The sequence below is a fragment of the Dermacentor silvarum genome, chromosome 10 (assembly GCF_013339745.2).
Source record: "Dermacentor silvarum isolate Dsil-2018 chromosome 10, BIME_Dsil_1.4, whole genome shotgun sequence".
In the NCBI taxonomy this organism is placed as follows: domain Eukaryota; kingdom Metazoa; phylum Arthropoda; class Arachnida; order Ixodida; family Ixodidae; genus Dermacentor; species Dermacentor silvarum.
Window position 1 is genome coordinate 61,177,330 of NC_051163.1, and position 25,726 is coordinate 61,203,055.

General features: G+C 43.5%; 1 protein-coding gene across 1 annotated transcript in view; it reads right to left on the bottom strand.

Moving 5' to 3' along the window:
* Positions 1 to 60: 60 nt before the first annotated feature.
* LOC119431580 (zinc finger protein 420-like) overlaps positions 61 to 25,726 on the bottom strand; it is a 36,778-nt gene continuing 11,112 nt past the window's right edge. The window contains exons 4-8 of the mRNA XM_049657922.1: positions 11,909 to 12,291; positions 9,434 to 9,870; positions 6,359 to 6,471; positions 2,649 to 2,897; positions 61 to 892 (exon numbers count right to left, since the gene is read on the bottom strand). Coding sequence (XP_049513879.1) covers positions 486 to 892; positions 2,649 to 2,897; positions 6,359 to 6,471; positions 9,434 to 9,870; positions 11,909 to 12,291 — 1,589 coding nt within the window. The 3' untranslated portion in view covers positions 61 to 485. The remainder of the gene's footprint in view (positions 893 to 2,648; positions 2,898 to 6,358; positions 6,472 to 9,433; positions 9,871 to 11,908; positions 12,292 to 25,726) is intronic.

The window sequence follows — 25,726 nt, forward strand, 5'->3', positions numbered from 1 at the left end:
GTGTTCAGCACCAGAATCTCACGTTCTGGCAGCAACCTTGGACAAGCAAACCGTAACAGCTTTGTAATGACCGGAGAGCTTTTATTACACAAATGCCTTGATCCAGTGTGAAAAGATATCACCAAAGTGCAATATCAGTCGTACTTACTGTCACACATTCATATTTCACAAAATTTCACAGCACAGCTCTACCATTACTTCTAAAGATAGGCAGATAGGATTAAAGCAGCTTACGACTGTGCCACTAGTAATTCAATATGGCTGCAACAAAGTTTTTATGCAAGTTCCCTATGACTATCCAGGCCGACTTTTTCCAGGCCTTGGGGGTGCTGCTCAAATAGCTTTGTTTCAGTTTCTTTTCTCTTTTTTTTTTCTGAAGTGTATGCAAACATTGTCATTATCTTCTGCAACGTCTCACAATGTCACAGCAACTGAAGACTGGCAAAGACATCACCAACCAATGTCACCAGTGCGTGGCAAGCCCTTCAAGGAGCAGTGGTCCCTTTCAAGTGCCTGCTGAGCTCGTGGTATTTCCGCTGAAACTTGCGCACGAAGGCCTTGGGACAATAGCGACACTGGTATGGTCTCTCCCCCGTATGTGTCCGCACATGATCCACGAGATGCACCTTCTGCGTGAAGGCCTGGGGGCACAGGTGGCATTGAAACGGTCTCTCACCGGTGTGGATGCGGAGGTGGGTGGTCAGCTTGGTACGCACTGTGAAGGACTTGCAGCAGTAGCTGCAAACATACAACTCGCTGATGTGGACATTTTCGGAGCGGCACAGGTCGCTGCCACTAGTTTCAGTGAGCGGGAAATGTGGACCTGCTTGTCTGGCAGATGAAGTGTCTACATGCTGATGAGCACTGTGCTGCTGCTGCCATCTGGTGGTGCCTGCAACACAGATAATTCAATTTAATGTAGGAACTACACTGCGTGCAAGGTTTAACAGCACAGCTTGCATTTCTTACATCTGCCAGCTAACAGCGGCTGCAAGGGCTGGTAACAGGGAATGCATAGAAGGTTTGCCTCATGAGAGCACACAGTATGATCACTAGTTTGGAAGTAACTAGTGAGAGCCTAGAGACGAGGAAGCATGCAGGATTCACGCAAAGTGTGTGCTGTCATCAAGCCTTCTATGTATACAACAGCATAGATGCACTCCTCCCAGCAGCTTGAAGGAGTGGACTACACCCCAATGGAAGTTTGAAAAAGTATGGCGGTCACTTGTGGAGCAGGACGTCATGAATGTGCTGGGCCTGGAGGCCTGACCCTACCAAAGAGTCCTGTAATGGGGCCTACAAGACTAATAAATGTTATTTCCTCCTCTTCTATGTTGTCACCACTGCGACTGTTATCCTTCCTAACACTTCCGTGCCCCAAATACTAGCATAATTACAGTTAAATGTTGATATAACAATGACTGATATAAATAATTATAGGGTATAACAAAGTAAACTTGAAATTTTCTCTCCGCACCAATTCGACAGTAGCATACAGCTGTCGGGCAGATGCCCTTTTCCCCTTTCACGAACCTTACTCCACCTTGCAGGCTACCACATTTGCCAACATTCGCATACAGCAAACATGCGCTTATCGATTCACATAATGGGTCGAGTCCCCAATTTACTTTACTGACTGATCGTGATGTGGCTCAAAGGTAACAAATCACGCTGCTCATAAGGACTTCATAGACACATTGCTGGCAGTAGGAATTGGTTCCACTCGCTTATTTTTAGTGAGCGCAATGAGCAGAACACTGCATCCATCATGTGAATCCACCTTAAACAATTTACACAAAGACAAATTCGTATCAAAATTTAAGTGAGAGAACATGGCAAGTTGGTTTCACGAAACGAGCTGTGGCCATTTAAATGCACTGGAAAGTGAATAATTCACTGTATGGCATCGAAAACAGGATGAATAAGCAGAGGAGAGGACACAGCTGCCCCACCTCCTTCCACCTTGGCCTCTTTGTCCCATGTCACAATGTTGAGTGTTGTCCAATCTGTTTTTTTAAACCTGTTTTCCACACTGTACAGTGAATTATGCCTTGTCAACAGGTCTAAATAACTACCCTCAAGGAAAGAGAAAGAAGATATCCAACATAGAAAAGTGCTATAGTTATGGTTCATGTCCCACACCACTAGAATTTCATAGCTTTCGGTATTGTGGGAGCAGCCAACATACGAGCAGCATGATGAAGTAGGGGGGCGCAATCAACACATACAAAGCCAAAGAAAAGGGCGTGCTCGTGTTGTCCTTTGCTTTGGCTTTGTATGTGTTGATTGCGCTCCCCTACTTCACCATAGAGCCTTACCAAATCGCCCAAATGTCAACCTTGCTAGAGGAGCAGCGCCTCAATGGTGGTGAAATAATTTGCTGCTTAACATTTCAACACGACTGCTCTTTTTCATAGTCCTATACCTGTTTGATACGACTCTATTGGGCCACAAACCACCCAATTACAGGTCCGTAGGGCTGTGGTGGGCTGCAATATGGCAATTTGGTGTGTATTAAGTTTCTCCGTACCTCAATTGCAATCATATTCAGAAACTTTTTTTTTTTTTTTCACCAGCACAATGCCTACACCTCACAGATCAGCTAAACTGCAAATTTACAGCCCCTTGGCAGAAATTTGCAATTGGACCATTGGAAGAACTGCAAAGCGTTGTAGGATCCAAAGTTATCCCTGCAAATGTTGGCTTTGCTTCTTTTATGTAGTCTTTCTTCTGCTGGCCTATGGAATGGTTGTGGCATCTGTAAAAAAAAGTGAGAGCGTAAAGCACTGAGATTTCAACCGAGGAGTACTGCAATGAAAATGTTGAGTGCATGCGACATTGGGTGTTATAATGTACTTTATGCATTAACCTCCCATGTGCCAAACCTGCCGTGACAGCTCAGTGGCTATGGTTCTCTGCTAATGAGCATGTAGTAAGGTATATGAATTCCTATAGTCGCCACAGCCGCACTTCAAAGGGGGTGACATACAAATACGCTTGTGTAGCTAGATTTAGGCGCACATTAAGATAATCCCAGGTGGTCAATATTAAACTGCTGTCTTTAATACCCTAGTGTTGCTTTGTCAGGTTAAACACCCAAGATCAATCAGTCATAATTAAATTTGTAGCCCTTTACAAAAAAATTTATATACACTGTCTCTACTTGCAAACATACCATAGACCATGCTTTGTCTTTCTTATTCACCAAAATATTGAACTTATTCTGTACAAGACGCTTTTACTCTACACCCATTCAAGTCTCGAATACCTGTCTGTGTGACAAGAAAATAAATGCATAACAAAATTGCGCAAGCGGGGAGGAACGGTGAAGTCTAGATCAACTGCACCTCCTGATATTAGTTGAGTGGGGTTTATATCCAGTGAGCAAAGCGAAACAACCTGCTGCCTGAACTAGTTGAGCACTCATATTTGTTCGTACTGTTGTGTTCCCAAATCCCATGCTAGCTTGGGAGTTGAAGGGTTAAGCTCTCAATAGGTACAATTTTGTGGCCCTTCCAAAGAATGCTATGGAAAAGCTAGTTGCTCTTGCTTTCCATGAAGTTAGTTACAGTTGCTCAAATGTGGTAGTAGTTTCAGAATTTGCAAGAAGCTCTAAAAGCAGGAAGCAGTTGCTCACTTATATAGTGCTTGCTTGTGTGTTAGTGGCATACATACGAGGCTCATATGCGTCTGCACAATTTGACGCAGCATCAGAGGCAAATGTTGCGTTATGCAAACTGAAATAGTGCGTGCTGCACTAGCTCTTGTTGGCGTTTGAAATATCTCAAGGATTTAGATGGGCCAGATAATTCACACTGACAAGAGAGTGAGAGAAAGAAAGGGAGGTTAAAAACTCATCGTTGCGTTCCATTTGTCCAACCTGTCCCACGCCGTTTCGTTTTTGCTTTATTCAAGGAATCTGGAATTTCCAGACGCAGCCCAAGGTAAGCTACAGAAGCAAGCGCTGTGGCAGCTACACCTTCTGGACCAAGATTTTTACTGGCCTCCAGTAAACAATGCGCATAATGCCACATCATCTTGCCAAACGGCATCATGCAATGGACACAGTCTGTGTGCACTACCGATAACTGCGTTCGATTTGCGTGACAACGCAACTGCACAACCACAGCCTCCTATATATTCTTATATAGGAGGCTGTGGCACAACCTAACGCAAGTTTGTGGAACACCGCAGCGAACAAAACGAGTTTCTACGCGGTGCATTGTGGTGCTGCGTAATTAAGTGCGAATCATTTCACTTGGTTCTCCAAGCTAAAAAAAAAGTTACCGACAGTGCGCGCGTGATCAGCGCATTACAGACTACAACAGGGCTGCTTATTTACAGGCCGTAACGGACGAATAGCATTGAACGCAGTAGATCATGCGAAGTCAACTTTTGCTACACTGTTCAGTGAAGTTGTTCAGAAGCTGCTCATCATAATTGCTAGAACAAATTAAACTACAATAGCACTGGTCGTCGCCGTCGGCCGAGAGCGCAACAGTGGAGTGGAGCGAGTACGCTGTCGTCGATGCAAGCGCCAGCGCGCAGTGCAGAAGTTTAAGGTCGAGCGCACAACACATATAAAAGGCTGCATCCCCCACTGTAGGTACGCGCCACGAACACTCGCGAAAAGAACGAAGTTTCGTTGCAAACAGTCAGCAGTCAACATCTGTCGTACATCTGTCAAGCGATCGTAAAACTCCATGGATGTAAATTTAACTCGTTCTCGCTGCTGCTGATCACGATGGAGCTTCCCAGGATATGTAAGAAAACAAGAAGTGTGAATAATGTTTGAATTGGTTTCTTTATTAGCGGTCGCATTACGTAACAATGACGTTACGCGGACGAACGACAGAAAAAAGCACCCTTTTTGTGGCTACTGCCGAGTCCCGCGAAAACAAAATAACACTGGAAGTCTCCGCATCATGAGAAAAGTCATGTTGCGGTCAAACCGAAAGAAACAAGGAGTACGCAAGACGAATGGTGGTGACGCGGAACATACACTTTAGCTTTATTCGCTCTCAATTTTTACAAGTTTGGGTAACACGCATGATGATAAGTGGTTCTTGAGGGAAAGGGAAAGGTTGGCGCTATCTTCTGCAGCCCTTGAGGGAGCACGGCTCAGCGCCAACACGCATACCCGGATGTCGCTTTTAGAAGTTCATATCATCCCGTCGCCCTCTCTCACTGTGGCGGCGGTAAGAGAGGAGGATGTCAGTCGCCTTCCAAGCCAGCGCTCGCGCAGCGCAGCGCAGACGACACACACATATGACAAATGCAGCACGATAAAAAAAAAAAAAAAAAAAAAAAAAAGGAACGGCGTTACGCGAAGCAAACACTTAAAAAAAAGTTTCAGTACAGTGGAGTAGCCACCAGTATTTTTTTTTTCGTTACTGTTATTTAATTAGGTACGTATAATTGTAATTAATTATCTAAGTCGAGAAGTACTGTCCTAATCACGGTGTTCCTAATTATCAAAGTGTAAATGAGAAAATGGTAGAGCACCATGAAAAACTACCGATACAGCTTTCTGTTGCTCCATACGTGCTACTTATAAATGTCTTTTTCCGAACGTGAAAGAAGCCCGCGAATATATATACACGCAAATTGCCTCGAGCGGCCTGTCGCGCGGCAATTCTGCATTTACTCTTTTTTTTTAATCGTGCTGCGTGATAGCTGGGACACCCTGGATATATATATATATATATATATATATATATATATATATATATATATATATATATAAGCAATTCAGAAGCAATTAAGTAGCTTTCTATAAGTTCATGAGAGCTAGTGGCTTGTTGGGCTAGTTGGTACATAGTTATACTAGCTAAGAGATTGCCAGCAAACTTTAAAGAGGGCCGGGAAAATCGAGAGGCAGACATAGACAAAAAGACAGGAAGGTGGCTTCATTATGAGGGTATGGATATTTTATATATTGTGCCTTGCGCATGTATGCGGACTTGAGGGACGCTGTTTTCAAGAATAAAGTTCAGTTGTTAGTCCATCCAGCTTCCCGCCACTTTTTCCATGTCTGACTCGACTTTTCCCTTTTTCAAGTTTGAGGGGATTGTCCTATATAGCGTTATATATACATCACTCTATTCGCTTAGATTGACAGCTGTCGTCGATATACTTTCTGTAGAATTTTTTAAACTCCTAATGCCATGGCAGCAAGCTATTGCTGACATGCATCGCAAATGATTTCAACCGGAATCTTTCTTCTCTGAGTTCCGCAGTCATAGAAACATAACGTTCACAATGAGTTCACAATGAGTTCACAATTTTGTCTTTCTCTTGACTCATTGCTGCTTGATGAGCGTGATAACATGCACGTCTACGGCGGAGATGATGTCACTTGTCTTCTGCAGGTATGCTGCCAGGTCCCCCCCACGCTCCTTAGCTTCAGCCTTCTTAGCAGCATGACGACGAGCTACCTCTTCTTTCCTCTTCTTTTGCATCTCAGCAGAGCTAAGTGCACATTTAGACAAATTTCTATATTAAACCACATCAAAGGCAAAGGCAGTACAAGAACACGACATGTCTGGGAGTCAGTGAGTCTGGAAAGTGTTAGCGAGTGGCGGACATGCAACTCCAACTTGGAAACAGCAATGCAAAATTAAGACACACACAGGATGAAGCAATCGAGAACGCATACAAACAAAGCATACAGATTTCTCAGAAATACAGCTCTACGACTGAAGAAAAATTCGGACTTATTAAAGAGATTTAAGTATCCCTCTACTTTGAGGTGTCGATTATTTCCGCCTTGCTCTGCGATCTGCTAGCGTCCTGGTCAGCTCATATGCTAGAGCCCAAGAAAGGCGTTGGTTCTTTCCGATCTCCAGGCCAGAGGTACTAGTCTGAACTTGCCATCTTGCAGCTCCGATTGGCCCAGAGGACTGCACAGCATCTCTGACTGGCTCGAAATGCTGTCATTACAGAATTTGACAATATGATGAAATTCGGTGATATCCAGAATAGACCCCGAGATTAAGTTTCTTCAACTAAGAAGCCTTTTTTCTAAGAATACCGTATGGGGTTTCCTTTGAAGCTACGTGCTACAGTTGGTTTAATGACATTTTTCCCTTTTGTTAATAAAAGTTGGGAGGAAACTAACGTAAAAGTACATTTTTGAATAAAGTAATTGTAGTCGGTTACTTTTTTTCTTTTTTGTAATGTGTACAAGTCTGGCAACTACTCATTATACGCCACCATGTAGCAGTGTAGTAGACAGCTGAGTGAGGTCGACCAGCAAGGACCGCGTACACATATAGCTCCAGCAAAACAAAACCAAAACTGCTTCATGAAAAAGCTATTACAGTAAATTATTTGGGGCGCTGTGAGGTTTGCCAGTATTATTTCTAGGGTTTCGAGGTCGAGGGCCTTCATTAGAAGCTAAAAATGAAAAGTAAAAGATGTCATATCAGCACTCCTTCAAACATTCTGTGAATTAACGCAAATGTTAACACTGCTTTATGACACCATTTAAAGTTTCATACAAGTAATTTATACAAGTGCTTCTAATCAGCCGACCAAAGAGTACAACATAACCGGCACAACCAACACAGCCATCTTACTTGTTCACACATTTTTAGGCCTTATTTGTTTAAGTATTCAGCAACAGGAAAAGACATCTGCATTTGTGGGGAGTAGCTACCGTCACAACTCAGCAAACAGACCACTTTGTACATTCTTGGCATAACCGTGCAAAATGCAGTAGCAAAAAACATCGACTGTCAAGAACCGCTGTCGTTGCTGATATTTAATTTAATTAAGAACAGCAACACTCAAGAATTTCTACAGGTCTCAAAGTGAGATTCTGATAACTGGCAAAAAGGCACAGGCGATTAAGCAAAGGCTCATAAAACAAACATTGTCTGTAGAACAGTATCCCCCGTTGCCAAAAGCTCCACATGCATTCCAGAATGTCCAGAATGCGGTGCAGTAGTGGGGAGCAATTTGCCCAATCTGCCGTCTGGGGTAATTGCTGATACACCCCTCCCACTCTATTATAATATAGTAATTTAAGCCAGGGTTTCGGAATAAAAACTACTTGCGGGCAACATAAGCCCTAGCTCCTGCTCTCCCTATTCAAGATACACTTCCAGAGCCCCTATGTGGTAGTACAGCATTAATGACTGAACACCCAAACAGAATAGCTTTTAGAACTTTTGTTTGTTGTGTTCGTGTTTCTGATGGGCCATTAAACGAAGTTTCCTGGCCTACTACCCTAAGGTTTTATGTCGGTATATGTGTTTCTCACCTGCAGTGCACAGATGATACGGATGCATGACGGTGAATGAGAGAGCAAAGGCATATAATTGGAGGGAGAAAACTGACAAGGAAGCACGCTGTGTCGTAATAAAGACAGGCAAATTGGCTTGTGTGCTGGCCTCACAGACATGCCAATGAGCAGCTCCGTTTTTAACGAAATTATGCCATGAAACAACGAATGATCTCAAAATATCTTCGCTGAAATAAATATAGAGCTTCAAGAGTATAATTCTGTAACTGATTATGGTAACAATATGTCGAGAAACAACTGCTACAGCACTCAAAGTGAGCTTTGCCTGCAATCTCAGGGGCTAGACAGGGGTCGTGAATCAAGTCCGCACTACTTTGCCTCAGTAAAACCAGACGGTGCTTCAATCCCAATTCTGGGATAAGAGGCATGTTGGATGGACAAAAGCAATTGGTACATACAGTTTATACATCATGGAATAGGCTCCCTTTCCTTCCAAATAACACCGAGTGTGTTGATAGTATCCTACGGCACCTCCAGCACCTCCTTATAGAGGAAGAGAATGAAGCATGGTGTTGGTCATTCAAGCATGCTGGAAGCAAAACGTCAGGTTACTCATTCGTACAGAGAAAAAGGTAAGTGGAGAACAACATGTGTAGGTTTCTGAAGCAAGTCATAACACAACTGCTACAGGGAAGAGACCAGTGAATAAATGGTTAGCTTTGGGTCATAAAGCTAGTCATTCACACAGAGAATATGTGAGAGAACAACAACATGTGCCAGCTTTTGAAGCAAAACATCGAGTGACTTGTTCTCAAAGGGCTGTACTGAGGTAATCTGTATACACATCGACAAATCAGCACTTCGCAAAGCAGTTCGTTGAAGACGACTTCGGGGTACGTGTAAACACATAGATAAGCATACGCAATCACACACGCAAAGCACATGCATATGCATAAACACAGAAAATAAGCCTAAGTTTCAACATTTAATTATAAACTCAAAGAAGCTTTGTGTCCAATTTGCACTTGTCCAGTTATCATGCATGTCCTTTCCATCGTTTCTTGTGACTCAGTAGCACCCATTCACTACATCAGGTACAAACAAATAGCCCCAACCTGAGCTCTTCTAGGCCTGCACTTGATGCAGCAGAATCAGCAGCACACATCATGTGTCTCCTCCTTTACCTAAACACCATCCGGCAAAGGTGTCCTGCCTTCGTGCGTTTTCAAGTGGCGCGTAAGGCCCTTCTTCAGTACAAAATCCATGGGGCAGAGGTGGCAGTAGAATGGTCTCTCGCCAGTATGAGTGCGCACATGTCCGACCAAGTGGCTCCTCTGCACGAAGGCTTTGCCGCAATAGTCGCACTTGTGCGGGCGCTCGCCCGTGTGTATTCTTTGGTGATGCTTCATGGTAGTGGGGAAAGGCGTGGTGTAGCCGCAGACGAGACACCGCCGCAGACGCTTTCCCGTGTGCCGGTCTTGAGACTGCGGTCGCCCAGTGGAGCGACACACAGCAACAGAGTCTGCACAAATTAAAATGACACATTTTCGGCGAGAGAGAACTACACGAGAATAAGAGGGAAAGACAGCAAGGTTGGACAGTATAAGGATCACCTTGCTATGCTAGACTGGGGTAAAGGGTTAGTGATACCAAACATAAAGACAATTTGCAACCCGAATGTGCAGAAACGCACAACCAGAGTCCTGTACAGCTGCACTGGATGAAATCCGCATAAAAGAAAAGGTAAAACATTCTAAGCCCTTTTTAATGTAAGGAGACCAGACCAGTGAACCAGCAATCTTGTTTCCAATTAAATCAATTGTGCAGTCTGTCAGCATGATTAAGAGCTCTTGTCTTGGTGCACTTCTGATAACAGAAAACCACAACCGAGTTTGTCCACAAGGACCAAAATGTAAGGGACATAACTGGAGGCCTTGAATATTGAAAGAGAAGAGGACAAGTGCATTAGCAAGCCGCCAGTAGCTCTTAGTGGGAAAGGTTTATGGTTTTCACCAAAGCACCATTTTCTTTAGCCTCTATTCCTCTTCGGAGAGATCGTTCGAGTTTCTTGTATTTGGCAGGTGTCGGTTTTCAACATTTGAGTGACAAGGTTTAAGTTCTATTTCTACTTTTTGTTGTATCCAGAAGGCTCTGTAGTGCTAGTGTGGTTTTTGATCTTTATCAATGTTTTCTTTTTTAGTTTGTCTAGTGCACATTTTGTCACCAATAATCTCATGACTGTGTCAGGTGCTCGTGCGTGTATTCTGCTTAGTGTCCTCCTCTGCTTGGTCACTGTCCAGCATGAACATTCCCCCAACAAGGCCTATTGCCCCTGCTACTGCAGCATACTGCACGTAGCCATTCAAGTGATCCATTGCATCATTCATCAAGAGGCCAAGCATAAGCAGTCGAGTGAACGTTGGTAAAATTGTGCGACCGGTACTTTTCCCTCGCACTTTCCTACCAGGACAGAGAGTGGAGATACAGCCTATACCCGAGCGCAGATGTACAAGACACTGCAGTGTTAAGAAAAATCAGCTTCTTCATGGCTTGGGCATGCCGGCACAGATTTCTAGCTGTACTGCTGTGGTTGTATACACAAACACAAACATGACCCTTTCAAATTCAAAAATTGGTTTATTTGCTTACTTCGTACAAATGGCGAGTGCTGAAGAATTACACCAGCGAAAACAGCTTGATCACCTCCTCTGTTCTTCTGATATACAAGAAAGCAGTAAACAGCAATGCATGCTGACCAGTCTTGCATACGTATATACATATACACTTATGCTTCAATTTAACGAAGTAAAAGGGACCCGAGGCTTATCATGTTACACTAACAACAGTTAAAACACTCACGCGGCTAACACGGTATTATTCAAGAGCCAAAAAAGACATAACTTTTGCCTTTGTGGACATTTTTTGGAAGAAATAATTGTGGACTAAGGCTACACCGAGAAGACAACACTCGTTTTATCTTGGCTGCAATACAGTAGCTGGTGCCATTTGGCAAGTCAATTCTGAGTTTGCAACACTGTAATATTACAATGGAATGTTTCATAAAAGCAAAACCACCTACCTAAAACAGGCAAGGTAAGGTGTTCACTTTTGCAACATGCAAATAAATTTCATGGAGTTTTGAAACCAACTAGTGCCCTATGTGTCGGGTTCAAAACACAAAACAGGACTTCATAGGACACATGAAGTCAACAAATGCACAAAATCCGTATAGAGCTTTAACAAATTTGTCATTTGTATTGTTAAAATAAAACAACGTAATGAACGTATAATGTGCTTTAACTGGTATTTTGGGAATGTTTACATTTATTAGCAAGGATGTGGAGGGAAAAATAAAGCACTCTGAAACACAAATGCAGTGAACTTAAATGTGCGAAGCAGCAATAAATATGCAACACACTGTTAGTAGTAAAAGGCTAATGAGCTAGAATGTGAAGCAATGGACTCTTGAATGATTTATGAAGTGGTGAGCCATGAAACAAGCATACGGCAGTTGACAACCCATGCACAGCCTCTCTGCAGAACAACAGTAGTCGTCACTGGTAGCTTCAACAGGTGAAAATTTTCCATTCCTCCTTGCTAGCAGGGTGCTTAGCTCCCCTGCAATCATTGTGGAGCATGCATGGCTTGCCACTTGTGTACCTTCTCCATGTGCTTCTGCCGGTGTGGCTTGCGGCTGAATGCCAATGGACATAAGCTACACTGAAATGGCTTTATGCCTGTGTGCGTTTGCGCGTGCCGTATCATGCCCGATTTTTGTGTAAAGCTCATGGGGCAGAGGTGACACTGGAACGGTTTCTCGCCGGTGTGGATACGCAGGTGATCGTCCAAGTTGCTCTTTTGGAAGAATAACTTGTTGCAGTAGTCGCACTGGTGCGAGCGATGCCTAATACGTTCTCTTCGGCGACGAGTATCTATTCTCCTTTTGGAAGCTGCGACGTGGATGGGGTGCCGCACAAGATACCTTTCCGCGTTCGAGCATCGTAGAGGGTATGGCTCTAGCTGGTGATGCACGGCGAAGATGTCTGCGCAAAAGAAGGTGACACATTCTGAGCAAAGCACGGTGCTTGCAGTTTGCTGCACAAGTGAGCATGTTGGCTCACTATCTGAAGGCTGCAGTTGTCAGTGAAGGACAAAGGTTTTTCTTATGTTAGTACCAGAAGTAATCGCGCGCAGGTCGTGAGAATAGGCAAATGAGAATAATAGTGAATGGCCTCAAGAACGTTCGTGGCCAGGTTATATCAGTGACAGTGGCAGGAAAAGGATGATTCATTTTGAAGCTTTACGATGTCTTGATTTGCACAGGATGTATCGTACCTCAAAAAGTCTTCTGCCAGTGTGCACACGTAAATGTGTTTCTCACATTTTCCTGTGCAACCAGGATGGAATAACATTTTCTGCCAAATCACTAACATAGTCTAGCTACATACATTCTCATAATGTACAGTTAATAACATCTGCTGTCAACACAGGGTACACTTATGCCTTGTTGTTGTTTTATCATTCCACCCCTTACGTAATATCACCCGAAGAGGTCTTTAAGCAAACTCTCCAAAATATAGTAGATTAAAATAAGGCTTGAGCTAAGTCCGTCGTTCAGTTTCCAGCATGATGTAAAATTTAAACAGGACGCGACACAGAACTCCTCTTCCAATTATGTGAAATCATGATCATGTGGTTGTGGCATAACTCTACACTGAACATGCTTTAGCCACAATACTAGGTTTCTGCAGTATAATATCAATACCACACACAGTGGCGAATGTGGACAACAAAATGTGTCTTTGAGCAAGATGGACAATTGTGTAAGTGGTGCGCAGCTTCCGCATGTGCATTATCACGCCGAGTGGTCCAGCATCGTTAGACAGCGTTTTTGGTTTCTTGGAGCAGATACTAAACCGGGTGCAGCTTTCATGTGCGACGGTTTCAAATTTGGTCAGACGCAGAAGAGAAAAGCAGTAACAGAAGCCAAATTTAACACTCAGTGGTGTGTGTAGCCCTGATCTGCTACGGTAAATATTTTACCCATTGTCTAATAGTGGAGACTCACCAAGATAACCAAGTCTTCTAGTTTGAATGCTCATACTCATGCTTTATTCTGGTGTTGTGGTACATGTAGAGGGAAGGTGCACACGCACTCTGTTTGAAACAGTGCAGACAAGGTTAAAAGGCTCATGAAAAAGTACCTGTCCCATCTGTGCTGTTTCAAATATGAACGTCAACTAACACGCCGAACTGTCCACTATATTACATACTCTGCGTCCTGCATGCTCGTGCATGTGGTTCTTTGGTTGCTCGTTCAAGACACTGCTTCTCTTTCTGCACTAGCTTCTTGCCATCCACAAGTCTAATGCAAACATTCCTTCCATAATGTGCTTTAGTGCAGTACATGTGCTACAATAGCATGGAATTATCTATCACGTGTTATAATATTACCAAACGTTACCTGTGTCTCCGAGAAATCATTTAGAACAATCTTGAGGTTTACTACTGGATTAAAAGCACTGCACTCCTTTTATGCTGTGATTTTCTTTTCTACGTATCCTGCAGCTCATTTATGTCTGACGATGATCTTCTTCTTTCTGGGGTTTTACGTGCCAAAACCAGTTCTGATTATGAGGCACGCCGTAGTGGAGGGCTCCGGATTAATTTTGACCACCTGGGGTTCTTTAACCTGCACTACAATGCAAGCACACGGGCGTTTTTGCATTTCGCCTCCATCGAAATGTGGCCGCCGCGGCCGGGATTCGAAACTGCGATCTCGTGCTCTGCAGCGCAATGCCTTAGCTTATTCAGCCACTGCGCCGGGTGTCTGGCGATGATGATGGTACATGCAAACTGGTAGCAGTGTCAAATATTTAAAACTTTCAAGTAATAATTTATTTGATTTGGTCCATATATCGAATAGTTGCTATTTGAAAAGTCAAAGAAGTTTAGAATTATTTTAGAATACTGCATATCATACCTTAAATCACACCATAACACCATAACTTCATGTCATATTACAATTAAACATAAAGCAGAGGCAAGCATGCGACCACTTTCATAGCAGCCATAGTGAACACAAAAATTTTTCACCAGTCTAACTTATATGCTCGAGTACCCTTCTTTCAGTCATTTTAAGAACACACAAATGTCCTGCATGCACACAGCAACACAAAAAAAAGAAAAGAAAAAAGGTCTACACAGCTTCAGAGGCACAAAGTAAAAAAAATCACCGCATCCTAGCAACTAATTTTCTCTTGAAAGGCTCTGCAACACGTTTTGAACAGGGTGAATAAATTGTGCTACAATCGAACCCGGATATATCGAATCTGAAGGGGATCACAAAAAAGTTTGATATAAAGGTAATTCTATATGTCAAATTTTATAAATAAAAATTTTCTACAGAAACTTTCGAGGGGATATTACAGCTATTCCACATACACAATAATTCGTTATATGTGGGTTCAATATATCCGGGTTTGACTGTAGTTCTTAGACTGTGTGAGGAACACTTTTACCAAGATGTTACTATACACCCATACATATAACAGAGAATTGAAAATGAGACCAAAGGAAATGCACTGCATTGCTGTTAGTGGATTCATTCGTTCATGCATCAAGATCCAAGGTTATTTCTGTAGACGGCTTTGATCCTTTCACGTAGTCCTCTCTTTGCTGGCCTGTGGAATGGCCGTAGCATCTGGAAGAAATGAAAGCATGAAGCAGAGATTTCAGAACAACAGAACTGCCATGAAAATAGGACGCCCTTGCGGCATTGGGAATTATAATGCACTCTGTGTTACCCTCTCAATAGCACGACGGCTCAGTGACTATTAGGGCTGCCATATTGCTGGTTTTCCTCTTCAACCCTCACACGGGCACTCCACTTGCCAGTTTTCCAGTTTTCCCTAAGTCAGTACATTAAAAACTGAATCACAAGCACTCTGTCTCGTATTCATACATTGCAAACAACCGATCTGTCGCAAGCAGATGTATTCCCATTGCCTTACACTTTTCACCATCGTGTTATCCAAAGTTGCAAGATTAAACCAGCTACCTCATTGCTTTTTTTCTTCTTCAGAGTTTGAGCTTTCTCCTAGAGTCCAAACACGTGCTTGGCTTCTCTCTGATAAGTGTTTTCGGAAATCGGCCACTGCTAGCCCTTGCTGCATCAGCAGGCGCAACCAGTTTGACACACACAGGCGAAACGGTCGCATAACGTTCGTTCTGCCACCACACAACCACACAACATGAAACCAATGCACAGCCTGCTGTCAGCTTTACTTGGTCTTTTTAAAAGTTTTGAAAGCATGCCAAATATTATATAAAGGCTTCAGGTAATCAGATCGTGCTCAGCCAAGTTGCTGTAATTGCCGAGATCAGCCACCAATTACACCCACTCATGCTTATTGTTACTCACTCGCACTCACAACTTAGAAAATGAATGCACACGTGAGCGAGTGTGCCAGCTCCTGGCTTTTATAGTCCTAACCATTTAAGTGGTGCCAGAGATCCCCCGCATTTCATGCCACACCATCAGCAGCATTCATTCATTCATTCATGCAGTTCTATTCAGCGTCATGTCACATGGTGTCTCCTTGGTCTCTTCTGCTGCAGTTTTCATGCAATTGCCACGGAAGCAAAGGCGCCCCTGAAATGGCATCTCGCCTTTGTGGATCTGCAAGGTCCTTCTTCTGCGCAACATCCATGGGGCAGAGTTGGCAATAGAGTGGTCTCCCGACGGTATCGATGCATAGGTCTACAACCAAGTGGCTCCTCTGCATGAAGGAAGTGCCAAAGTAGTTGCACTTGTGAAGACACCTGTGTGTATTCTTTGGCGATTCTGCATGCTTGCGCAGACAGCCGTGATGTAGCCTCCCATGAAACATTGCCACAGATGTTGTCCCATGCGAGTCTAATCAAGGTCAGTTGGCACGGCTATGCACATCAACAAAGTCTGCTTAAAGCAATGCGGCCCATTCTCAGCAAAAGAAACAGAGGAAATTGAGAGGAATAGACAGGGAGGTTAGCCAGTATAAGGTGCAACTGGCAACTCTCTACTGGGGTAACAAGGCGACAACACTGAAACATAAGTAGACACAAGATTTAAACAAGAGCTTGAAACATAAACGTGAGAAAATGCTTAACACTTACAACCTGTCACAAAGTAAAGAAAGCAGTGAGGGCGTTTATTGTGCACTTCTTCATCATCTATACATTATCATCATCATCGCACGTGTGGGCGCATCATCAGCGTGGTCTGTGCCGAGGGTCCCTTCGCCGTGTCTCTCAGGCTCAATTTTGGGCCCCCATGTCGTTAACAGTCTAAACCAATGATCCAGCAATATTTTCTCTGATGGAGCCATTTGTATAGTCTGTCGGCGTGGTGAAGATCTCTTGTGTTGAGGCTCTGTAGCGAGGGCTGTCACAGAGAACATGCCAGATGTTTAGTCCTGGTACCTACTGTGTTGCAATCTGGCAGTGCTTGCAAGATAAAGGATGCAGTTTAGGGCAAGAACTACACTCTGTGGAAAGTTCGACAGTGGAGATTGTATCTCTTACATCTACCAGTCAAGAGCGCATGCAGATGCAGGAAACAAGGAATGCATAAAAGCACATACTTAAATCTATAAAGTGCGTAAACATGGTGAGCATCCGTTGCATCAAAGCACTAACTTGCAAAACACTATGAGGGGTGCTGATAAAATTTGTGTTATTGCCACGAAGGGAGAGATTCAGCGATGAGAGTCGGGTAGTGTGTGCTGTTACTTGCCTATGCACTGCAAGGACTGCACGTGTGAACCGTGGTTTTGTAATATAAGGATTCTTGGCAGTGGGAGGAATCAGATGACATGGGAAACAATGAAAGCCTATTACATAAAAAAGCTAGACAGCACATGTACAAGTGATACGTCCATACAGCTGGCTGAGATTATATTCCTTAAATGTTGGCTGTCCCATCAGATGTGATTGACGCCTTCTGAACATGCGACCAACATGTGTACATTTATATTCTATCGTTCGTACCCTAAACAAGTCGCAAAGCACCGCCTGGAGCACCACAGCGTGATGCCGGCACAGACTTGGCTTTTTTTTTTTTTTTTTTTCTTTCTTTCACTGGCGAGTTCACATTCGCACGATTTCGTTTCTGGATCAATGAATTGAACTCTGGGGTTTTACGCAGTTTTACGTGCCAAAACCACAATTTGATTAGAGGCACGCCGCCGTAGTGGGGGTCTCCGGATTAATTTTGACCGCCAGGTGATCTTTAACGTGCCCCAATGCAAGGGACACGGGAGTTCTTGCATTTCACCCCCATCAAGATACGGCCGCCGCAGCCGGGATTTGATCCCGCGACCTCGTACTTAGCAGAGCACCACCACCGCGGCGGGTCCTTCCTGGGTCATAATGGTGCATCCATCTAAGGTGATGAGGAGGTCGATAAAGTAATCAGTGTCGCTCTCACAAAGTTTCAACAGTTTTGCGGCTGCTTCATTCCGGAAGTCTTTCTGCATTGCTCAGCATTCGTGCTACCCAGAGCGCGGCTGCCTTTGCCACGTGCAGGTTGTTGCGACGGGTATTCTGGACTACGCCGACTCACGTTATCCTGTGTCAGTGTTTGTTCGATAGATATCCGCCAGTCAGCGAGCGCTAGAGCCTCCACTTGCAGCAGTAATTTGTGGTTCACCACCGAGCGACGGTCAGCCGCTTTGTTGTTCGTCGCCCAGAGGCTAGTTCGATCGCTTTGAAATCGACTGCGCTGTCATCAGTTGGGGCAGTGTCACCGTACACCACCACCAGCTCCGCGTGAATTTTCTTGGAATTGCATTCCTTCAAATACAGAAAACAGATCACTGTTCGTGCTTGAAACCCTTGTGTCTAACTTTCTCGATGGACGCTGACATCTTTTCACTGCAGCCCTAGCGGTGTTTTGTGCCACGTGACCTCCGAGATAGCTACGGCTCTGAATTTATAATGCAGGTCTTAGAGGCTATGCTTTTGTTAGTTGAATACGGCACTAGTGAATACGGCGGCTCCAGGAGCTTTACACGCGTCCACGCGTCGGGCTTTGGACACCACCTACCACACCACCTACCACAAACTCCGGAGTACGGAGTACAGCAAGTAGTGGTCGGAGAGAGCAGATTGCCTCCAAGATAGACGCGCGCGGCCGCGCTCAGCCGCCGCGGCTGGAGAAGATGGGCACTAGCCTGCCCCCCTCCCCCTTTTTTTTTTCTTCTAGTGCGCGCACATTTCCCGCTCCCCCACCTTGCGCGCGTGAGAAGACGCCGCTGCATCAAGCCATCAACCTTCTCCACTTACCCTCGCAAGCTTTCGCTCGCACCTACAGCATACGACGCGTAGCCGCGATGTTATAGCACTTGGACTATATACGGAACATCACGCCGACGACGACGGCGGAAATTCGCCATGTGCGTCCATATAACTGCTATCGCACTACAACCTTTATGTAGCACACATACTGAGCAACAGAAAACTGGGTAGGGGATTTTTCAGGATGGTCTACAATTTTATCATTGACACTTTTGCTCTGAATATAATATTTGAGAAATTGATGAATTAATAACTAATTAGGCGAAATACAAGTCTGATTTGCTCCAAGGGATGGAAAGAGAGAGAGAGAAAGCACTTTATTTGCACCCGTCAGTGAGTATGGGTGATCAGGGTGAGACGCAGCTCCCCCTTTCACCGTCTACTTCCTCCCTAGACGTAAGAGATGGGAAACAACATTACCTAAGGCTCTGCCCAGCTACGTGGCACTTCCATATTTCTAAATTTTGGCACTAGTTACGTGAAACACATGGTATATTCAAGAGCAACTTGTAGCGCAATTTCCTTACATATTCAGGTTACAAATTACACTTATTTCTTACCTTCTTTTCAAAGATCAGTCTGGAAGTGCACAAAAAAAATTAAATTCTGGGGTATTACGTGCCAAGACCACAATATGATTATGAGGCACACCGTAGTGGTGAACTCGGGGTTAATTTTGACCACCTGGGGCTATATATAAGCCGGTAATAATTGGAGCACATAGTTGGCAAATGAGGGTCACTTGCATTTTTTTTGAAAATTATTTGTCACTGTAATTCGTTGCATTTTGATGCTTAAATATAAACCGCTCCTTTTCTTCATTAACGAGTACAAATCTGTTTTTTATTAGCAAAAGAACTCTGCGACACATTGAAAAGGTTACTTTGTTTCCGCAGCTGGACATTAGAGTGGGTCTCAGTTAAATTGATGAGCTTAATTATGTCTATAGTCAAACAATTTATCACACAATGTATAGTCACACAACGTAGGTAACTGGCATTTTCACACCGTGATCATCCCTTGCAAGGCACATTAAAAGGGATACGGTCGCAAGCACGCAGTCCTGGCCACTGCGTACAACATTCGACAGTTGGCTTCCCACACGCAACATTGCTACGAGCGGTGGAACTGCGAAAACAGCACTCTCCTTCTGGAGAGAATGACGAATGAAACGGCCGGAGCAAAGGTGCACCCGTGCAATCATGGAGGCCACGAACATAGCATAGCCTTCAAAAATTTTAGGCACAGTCTTATGCAGACTACTCATGAAGGCTATCAAGATAATTTTTTATACTCCATTAAAGCTAGACGGACGTGCGCTCATTTTGATGCCTCTCTTGTACACTTGTTGCAAATTTATGACACTGGTAATACAAACTTCGTGCCTTGTATCCAAGAGACAACGACTAAATTGTGCGGTTTAACATTCTGAAACTACACAGCTGGTTATGTGAGACACCACAGTAGATGACTTTTGATTAATTTTTACCACCTGGGATTCTTTAATGTGCACTTAAATAAGTAAAAGAGAGTTATTGGCTTTTGCCCCTGTCAAAAAGAAGACAATATGCATTAGTACTGCACGGTTCATTATCTCTTCGCTTTCACCACTGTTATCTGTGTAAACACTATTATGCACCAAAAACTAACAGTCAAGTCCTAAAACTTTCTGCATCGCATCAGAAAGCATGACATGAACACCTTCTCCCACTGCTATAGAAACGTCTACCTGTTGTGTGGATAATACGGCTGAACATCAAGATGCAGTACTTCGAAGAACAAAACACTGCTACTGAGCATCTGTAAACAATGATACAGGGGCAAGTTTCCACGGTCAAACTTACCTGCTCCAGTACCTTTCCTTGTGTTGTTTAAAAAGAAGCACACACACAGATGTTTGTGCATACATGCACAACAAAAACAGAGAAAGAGGGATGGGCAGAATATTTTGGCTTTGCAGGCATACAGGAAACAATAACAGTAAATGCATCTGAGTAATTTTCTCTCGAAAGACTGCAACACATATGTTTTGAACATGGGTTACTAGTAATTGCGGTTTTCTCTGTAACTCGACTGCGCTCACACACCCTACAATGAGCAGGCAGGTGCAGGCCCAACAAAGTATTCAAAGATGATAAGTGCTTGCTTAACAGTATGTTTGCCCAACGTCCAGTTTGGCTACACACCCAAACTTACAGAACAGTGGCAGCCTGTAAACAATGCATGTTCTGCAACTAATGAAATGGTGGCTAGCCTCTCAGTATACACACAGCGCAGACCATACTTGAACAACATAGTCTTATTTGCAATGGCAGGGCAAATATCACCAAGATTGTTGAGAGCAGAAATAACCGTATGCATAAACCATACCTTCATGAAACATTGCAATGCAAACCAACATTGGAATTGATTCTTCAATTTCTTTGTACAGCAGGCTGAGTATTATATGGTTTAATTCCAACTGATTAAGTATAGCCAGTGAGTGTGACTCTCTTCTGCATAATGAAACAATTACTCGCAAAATAAAATCAGCACATATCATGCCGGTTCATGTGTATGTCCAAGACACACATACCTCCTAATAGAACAGTACATACCATTCAACCCCTTTAATTCTTATATTTTCGGTACACCATTCTGGTATGTGCGTAGGATACTGCAGCCTCTATAGCACAGAATTCTGATCGATGAAGTAATTCCAGTGAGTGCACCTGTTCTGTGTAATCAAATAATTAATCCCAGCATGAGAGAGAGAACTTGTTAGTGGAAAGGCAGAGAGGTCAGCTTGAGCTAGTACACTCTGGCTGCTACTCTTTTGCACAGGGAAACAAAAGGAAAGGGGACAAAAAAAGAGCGATGAAAGACGATGAGAACAAGAGGAATGGATGGATGGATGGATGGATGTAAAACTTTAATAAAAGGAGGAATGGATGCATATATACAATAACTATTTTTATTAAATTATACGATAAATTTATTTCTTTTGTTTGTATTCTATGTATCCACTCCTGCATGGGCCTGAGAAGAGCCTGCAGTATCTGCAAACAAAGAAATAACCATGTAACGCAGTGGTTTCCTTAATTGTTCCAGTGTTGGGTTTCTTCGAAGGTGACGAACACCCAGCGTCAGGATTTTTCTTCTCGGATTTTATGAAACGAACACAACAGTTTATTGTCGGTTTTGCAGAACTGACAAAATAGCACAGCTAAAATGCTCACTTGGTGTGGTCTTCACATTCCCATCTGACAAAAGGAATGTCATAGGCACATGGTGGGACAAAAACGCAGGACTGTACCGGTACGTCAGTGATGCTGTTAAAGTCTGGAGTCTAGTCCAGTGCTCTTCAAATAGTCCAGTTGTAGCTGTTGCTGCAACTGTGGAATCCCAGCATGAAACCTGCATATGTCGGCTGATAGTTATCACTAAAGCATGGACCTATTAATAAATAGTGTGATATTTAGGGATATTTAGGGGTGTGCAAGTATTCGAAACATTTGAATCACTATTTCTTTTTTAACTTTCAAAGCTCCTATTCGTAAATACAAATATTTTCCAAACAGTTTTGAATAGTACTTCAACAAGCCAACTGGGTGCAATAAACTTAAAATTGGAACAAAAGCGTGACAAATTTAATCCCCATGAGCTTAATATAGGCATAAAACATGAGAACTTACGTAGTGGAGCAGGCTACATTTGCACACTCCTAGTGGTATTCAATAGCTTCTTTAATTTTCTTAAATTTCTTATATCTGGATATTCCACTCTTGTGACATTGGCTATCTGCTTATTGGACAATCCTCCAATATGGGTGGGTATCTGCCACTGTGACACATGTGGTACAGAATGCTAAGTATATCCTGATAGGTGTGATACTTCTCTACATATACATCTCTCATCACCATTCTTTTTTCGACAAGCATCACATACATCGCCTCAGTGCTCATAACACTGTGTTGACATTTCAAATTGTACATCCGCCTCATTCAGCATTTGCGTTTCAGCATAATTTGTGAACAGTGTATCACATAAACATAAACATTGCATGGAATTTATGCCATGATGTGTACCACACAACATCCTGACGTTTCTTTACCAGACAACTAAAAAAAATCAGTCATCATACCATTGCTATCGTACTATTGTCATCACGGTTGTCATCGCCTTGCTGCTGGCAATGGGCACATGACTGGATCATGCTCACCGCTTGCTTCAATAACACTTCAGTTGGGGCTAGTTGGTACATAGTATTTTAAGGTGATGGCATCAGTGCTTGCCTCGTCTCTTAAGTGGCGCACCAACGGGGGGGGGGGGGGGTTTGGGTGTTGTAACCCCCCCCCCACGCGTCCGGCCCCACCGGTCCAACGTGTACCTTCAGCGCTCTGTTCACATTGTCATTACATTTCAGGAGGTGGCTTGAGGTCGAATTTTCTTTATTAGCAAAAACACTATCACTGTCTTGTATTTTTTCATTCACTTTTAAATTATTTTCAGTAAAACACTGAAGAAATAAAGATCGTCATCATCCTTGGTGTCATTATATTATTATAATTATTAGGCATTTTATTTGCTGTTGGATTCCTCTGGCTAAAGCAAGGAAATTGCATATTATGCAAAGTGCTTGCTTTAACCCCCCCCACCACCACAAAAATTCAACCTCCCCCTGGCAGAGATCGCGGGTGCGTTACTGCGTCTCTTCTTTGTGGTTTGTCCTGGGCATTTGCGCTGAATTTTTCTCACGTTTAAATCACCACTTGCTTGCCTTACCCAAAAATGTTCATCCATATAGTAACGATTTGCAGAAGCCCAAACAATGTTGGATGGTCAGCTACCTGCAAAATGTTTCATATGACCGATTCCTCCAGTGCAGGGGATCTGAATGCATTTTATTTCCAAGCACTGCAAGAATTTGTGAATGCAGTCTTTTGACATGATGCAGTGGCTCTGTCGATCTTGTCCTGGATTGGAAATTTCGACCCATTTGATCAGTTACCTTTGCTTCAGGAGGACCTGCACATGCCTGCACATTGTAGGGGTTGTGGAAGACTCCCCCTCCCCAATATGATAACATAGAAAACCACGATTTTGTTTAGACACAAAGACCAGGACATAAGAAAAAAATGTGGTTGATCCCTCTTATATAGGAATCGGTATAGAACACGAAAGTGAAACGTGTCTTCACAGAAGTAGTGTAATGTTTATTGCACATTGATATATAATGTCTATTGGTGTTTTGTGGCTAAAGCGCCCTTAGGCGTTGATGCACCCACGCTGACGCCTGGTGGCACGTCTCCTCCATCACGACTACCAACGTCGATGACCATGAGCAACCGTCGTGCATATGGAAGCTGCACTACGCTGCACACGCTAGCACAACGCGAAAGACGAAGCACGTAACTGACACACTAATACAACGCGCAAGACAAAGCACGTAACTGAATCGTCACCGAGTCAAATCAGCGCGTACAGCGCGTCGTAATTGCAGCCTCCGCGATCAACTTCAGAAACATTTTCAGAGCTAATTGCGGAGGCCACGCTCCGCTGTGCTGAGTACGGTGAACGCCACTACCAACGCCACCTAGGTGGCGTTGGTAGTGCTTCTTGATGCCAGCGTCCCTTCGAATGCTGGCATCGAGGCGTCGTAGTGGTGAGACCACCGAAGCGTTCACTGTCGGTGCGCGTTAGTGTCATAATGCAGTACTTCTCTTTTCTGCTCGTAGGCGGCGGCACCGCCCCGAACAAGAGCGCGGGTACACGGAGGAGTGTTAGATATATAAGGCGCGTCTGTGTAGCTCTCTGCAAATGCGTTTGTGGCGCAATGGGTTAAACGCTCGGCGATCTATCGTCGCGGACCGAGAGGTCGTGGGTTCGATTCCCAAATTTTGCATGTTTGTGGAACTTTTTCTTCTGGTTTCTTTCTTTGTATTATGTTCTATGACGTATTTCCGTGACGGAAATGCGTCAGTGAAGTCTTGGTGGACCCCGGAATAAAACACTTTCGTGTTAAAATCATGGAGGCCTTGTAAGTTGCAAGGAAATGGAACAAGTTATTAGCAAATCGTCAGTTGGAAGTAGCAGGAAAGGATTAAGATTTTTGCAAGAGCATGATTTTCATTAACCGGCATTCCATTTCGAAGAAACCTTTTGTGTGTGTGTGTATGTGTGTTTTTTGCACACGTTGTTTCTCTTCATCTAAAAGACAACGTTTAGGTTCTATCTTTCTTTTTGTTGTACTCAAAAGGCATTGTCATGCATAGGCCCTTTTTATCTGTATCAATGTTTTATTTTTTAATTTGTTATGTTTACATTTTTTCACCAATAAACTCGTAGCTGTGAGTCAGTACTCATATGTATGCCTTACATATTCCTCATCTGCTTGGGCTCTGTCCAGCAAATGCACTGCCCTGAAAGAATTGCCCCAACAAGCCCCATTTTCCCTGCTACTGCAGTATATTGCGCGTAGCCATTCAATTGATCTATTGCATCATTCGTCAAGTCAGCACTGGAGTGGACATTCGTAAAATTGTGTGTTGGGGCCGGTACTTTTCCCTGGCACATTTCCCCAGGGTCAGGGAGTGGAAATTCCAGCCATATGCCTACACCCCAAGCACAGACGTACAAAGTACTGCGGTGTTTAGAAATATTAGCCTTCTTCGTGGTTTGGGCACACTACCATAAATTTCTAACTGTACTGTTGTTGTGCACACAAACTTAAACCTGATCATTTCAAGTTCAAAAATTCATTTATTTGCTCACTTCTTATACATGGTGAGTGCTGAAGAATTACACCAGTGGAAACAGCTAGATCACCAGATACAAGGCAGCAATAAACAGCATTGCAAGCAGTTTCTCAAAAAGGAAGACCACTGTTGTACAAACAATGCGTTAAACCTCTATTTAACAGTTCAAGGGATAGGAGACTCATCTTGTTACATTGGCAAAACTCATGCGACTAACGCACAGAGCTATAAGACAAGCTCAAGAGCCATAAGACATAACTTTAGTCTTTGTGGGCTTTGTCAGAATAAGTAATTGTGGGATAATTCTGCACCGAGAAGACACCTCTTTTAACATGGCTGCGATAGAACAGCTGGCACCATATGCTAAGCCAATGCTGAACTTGAGATACCGAGACACTGCAAT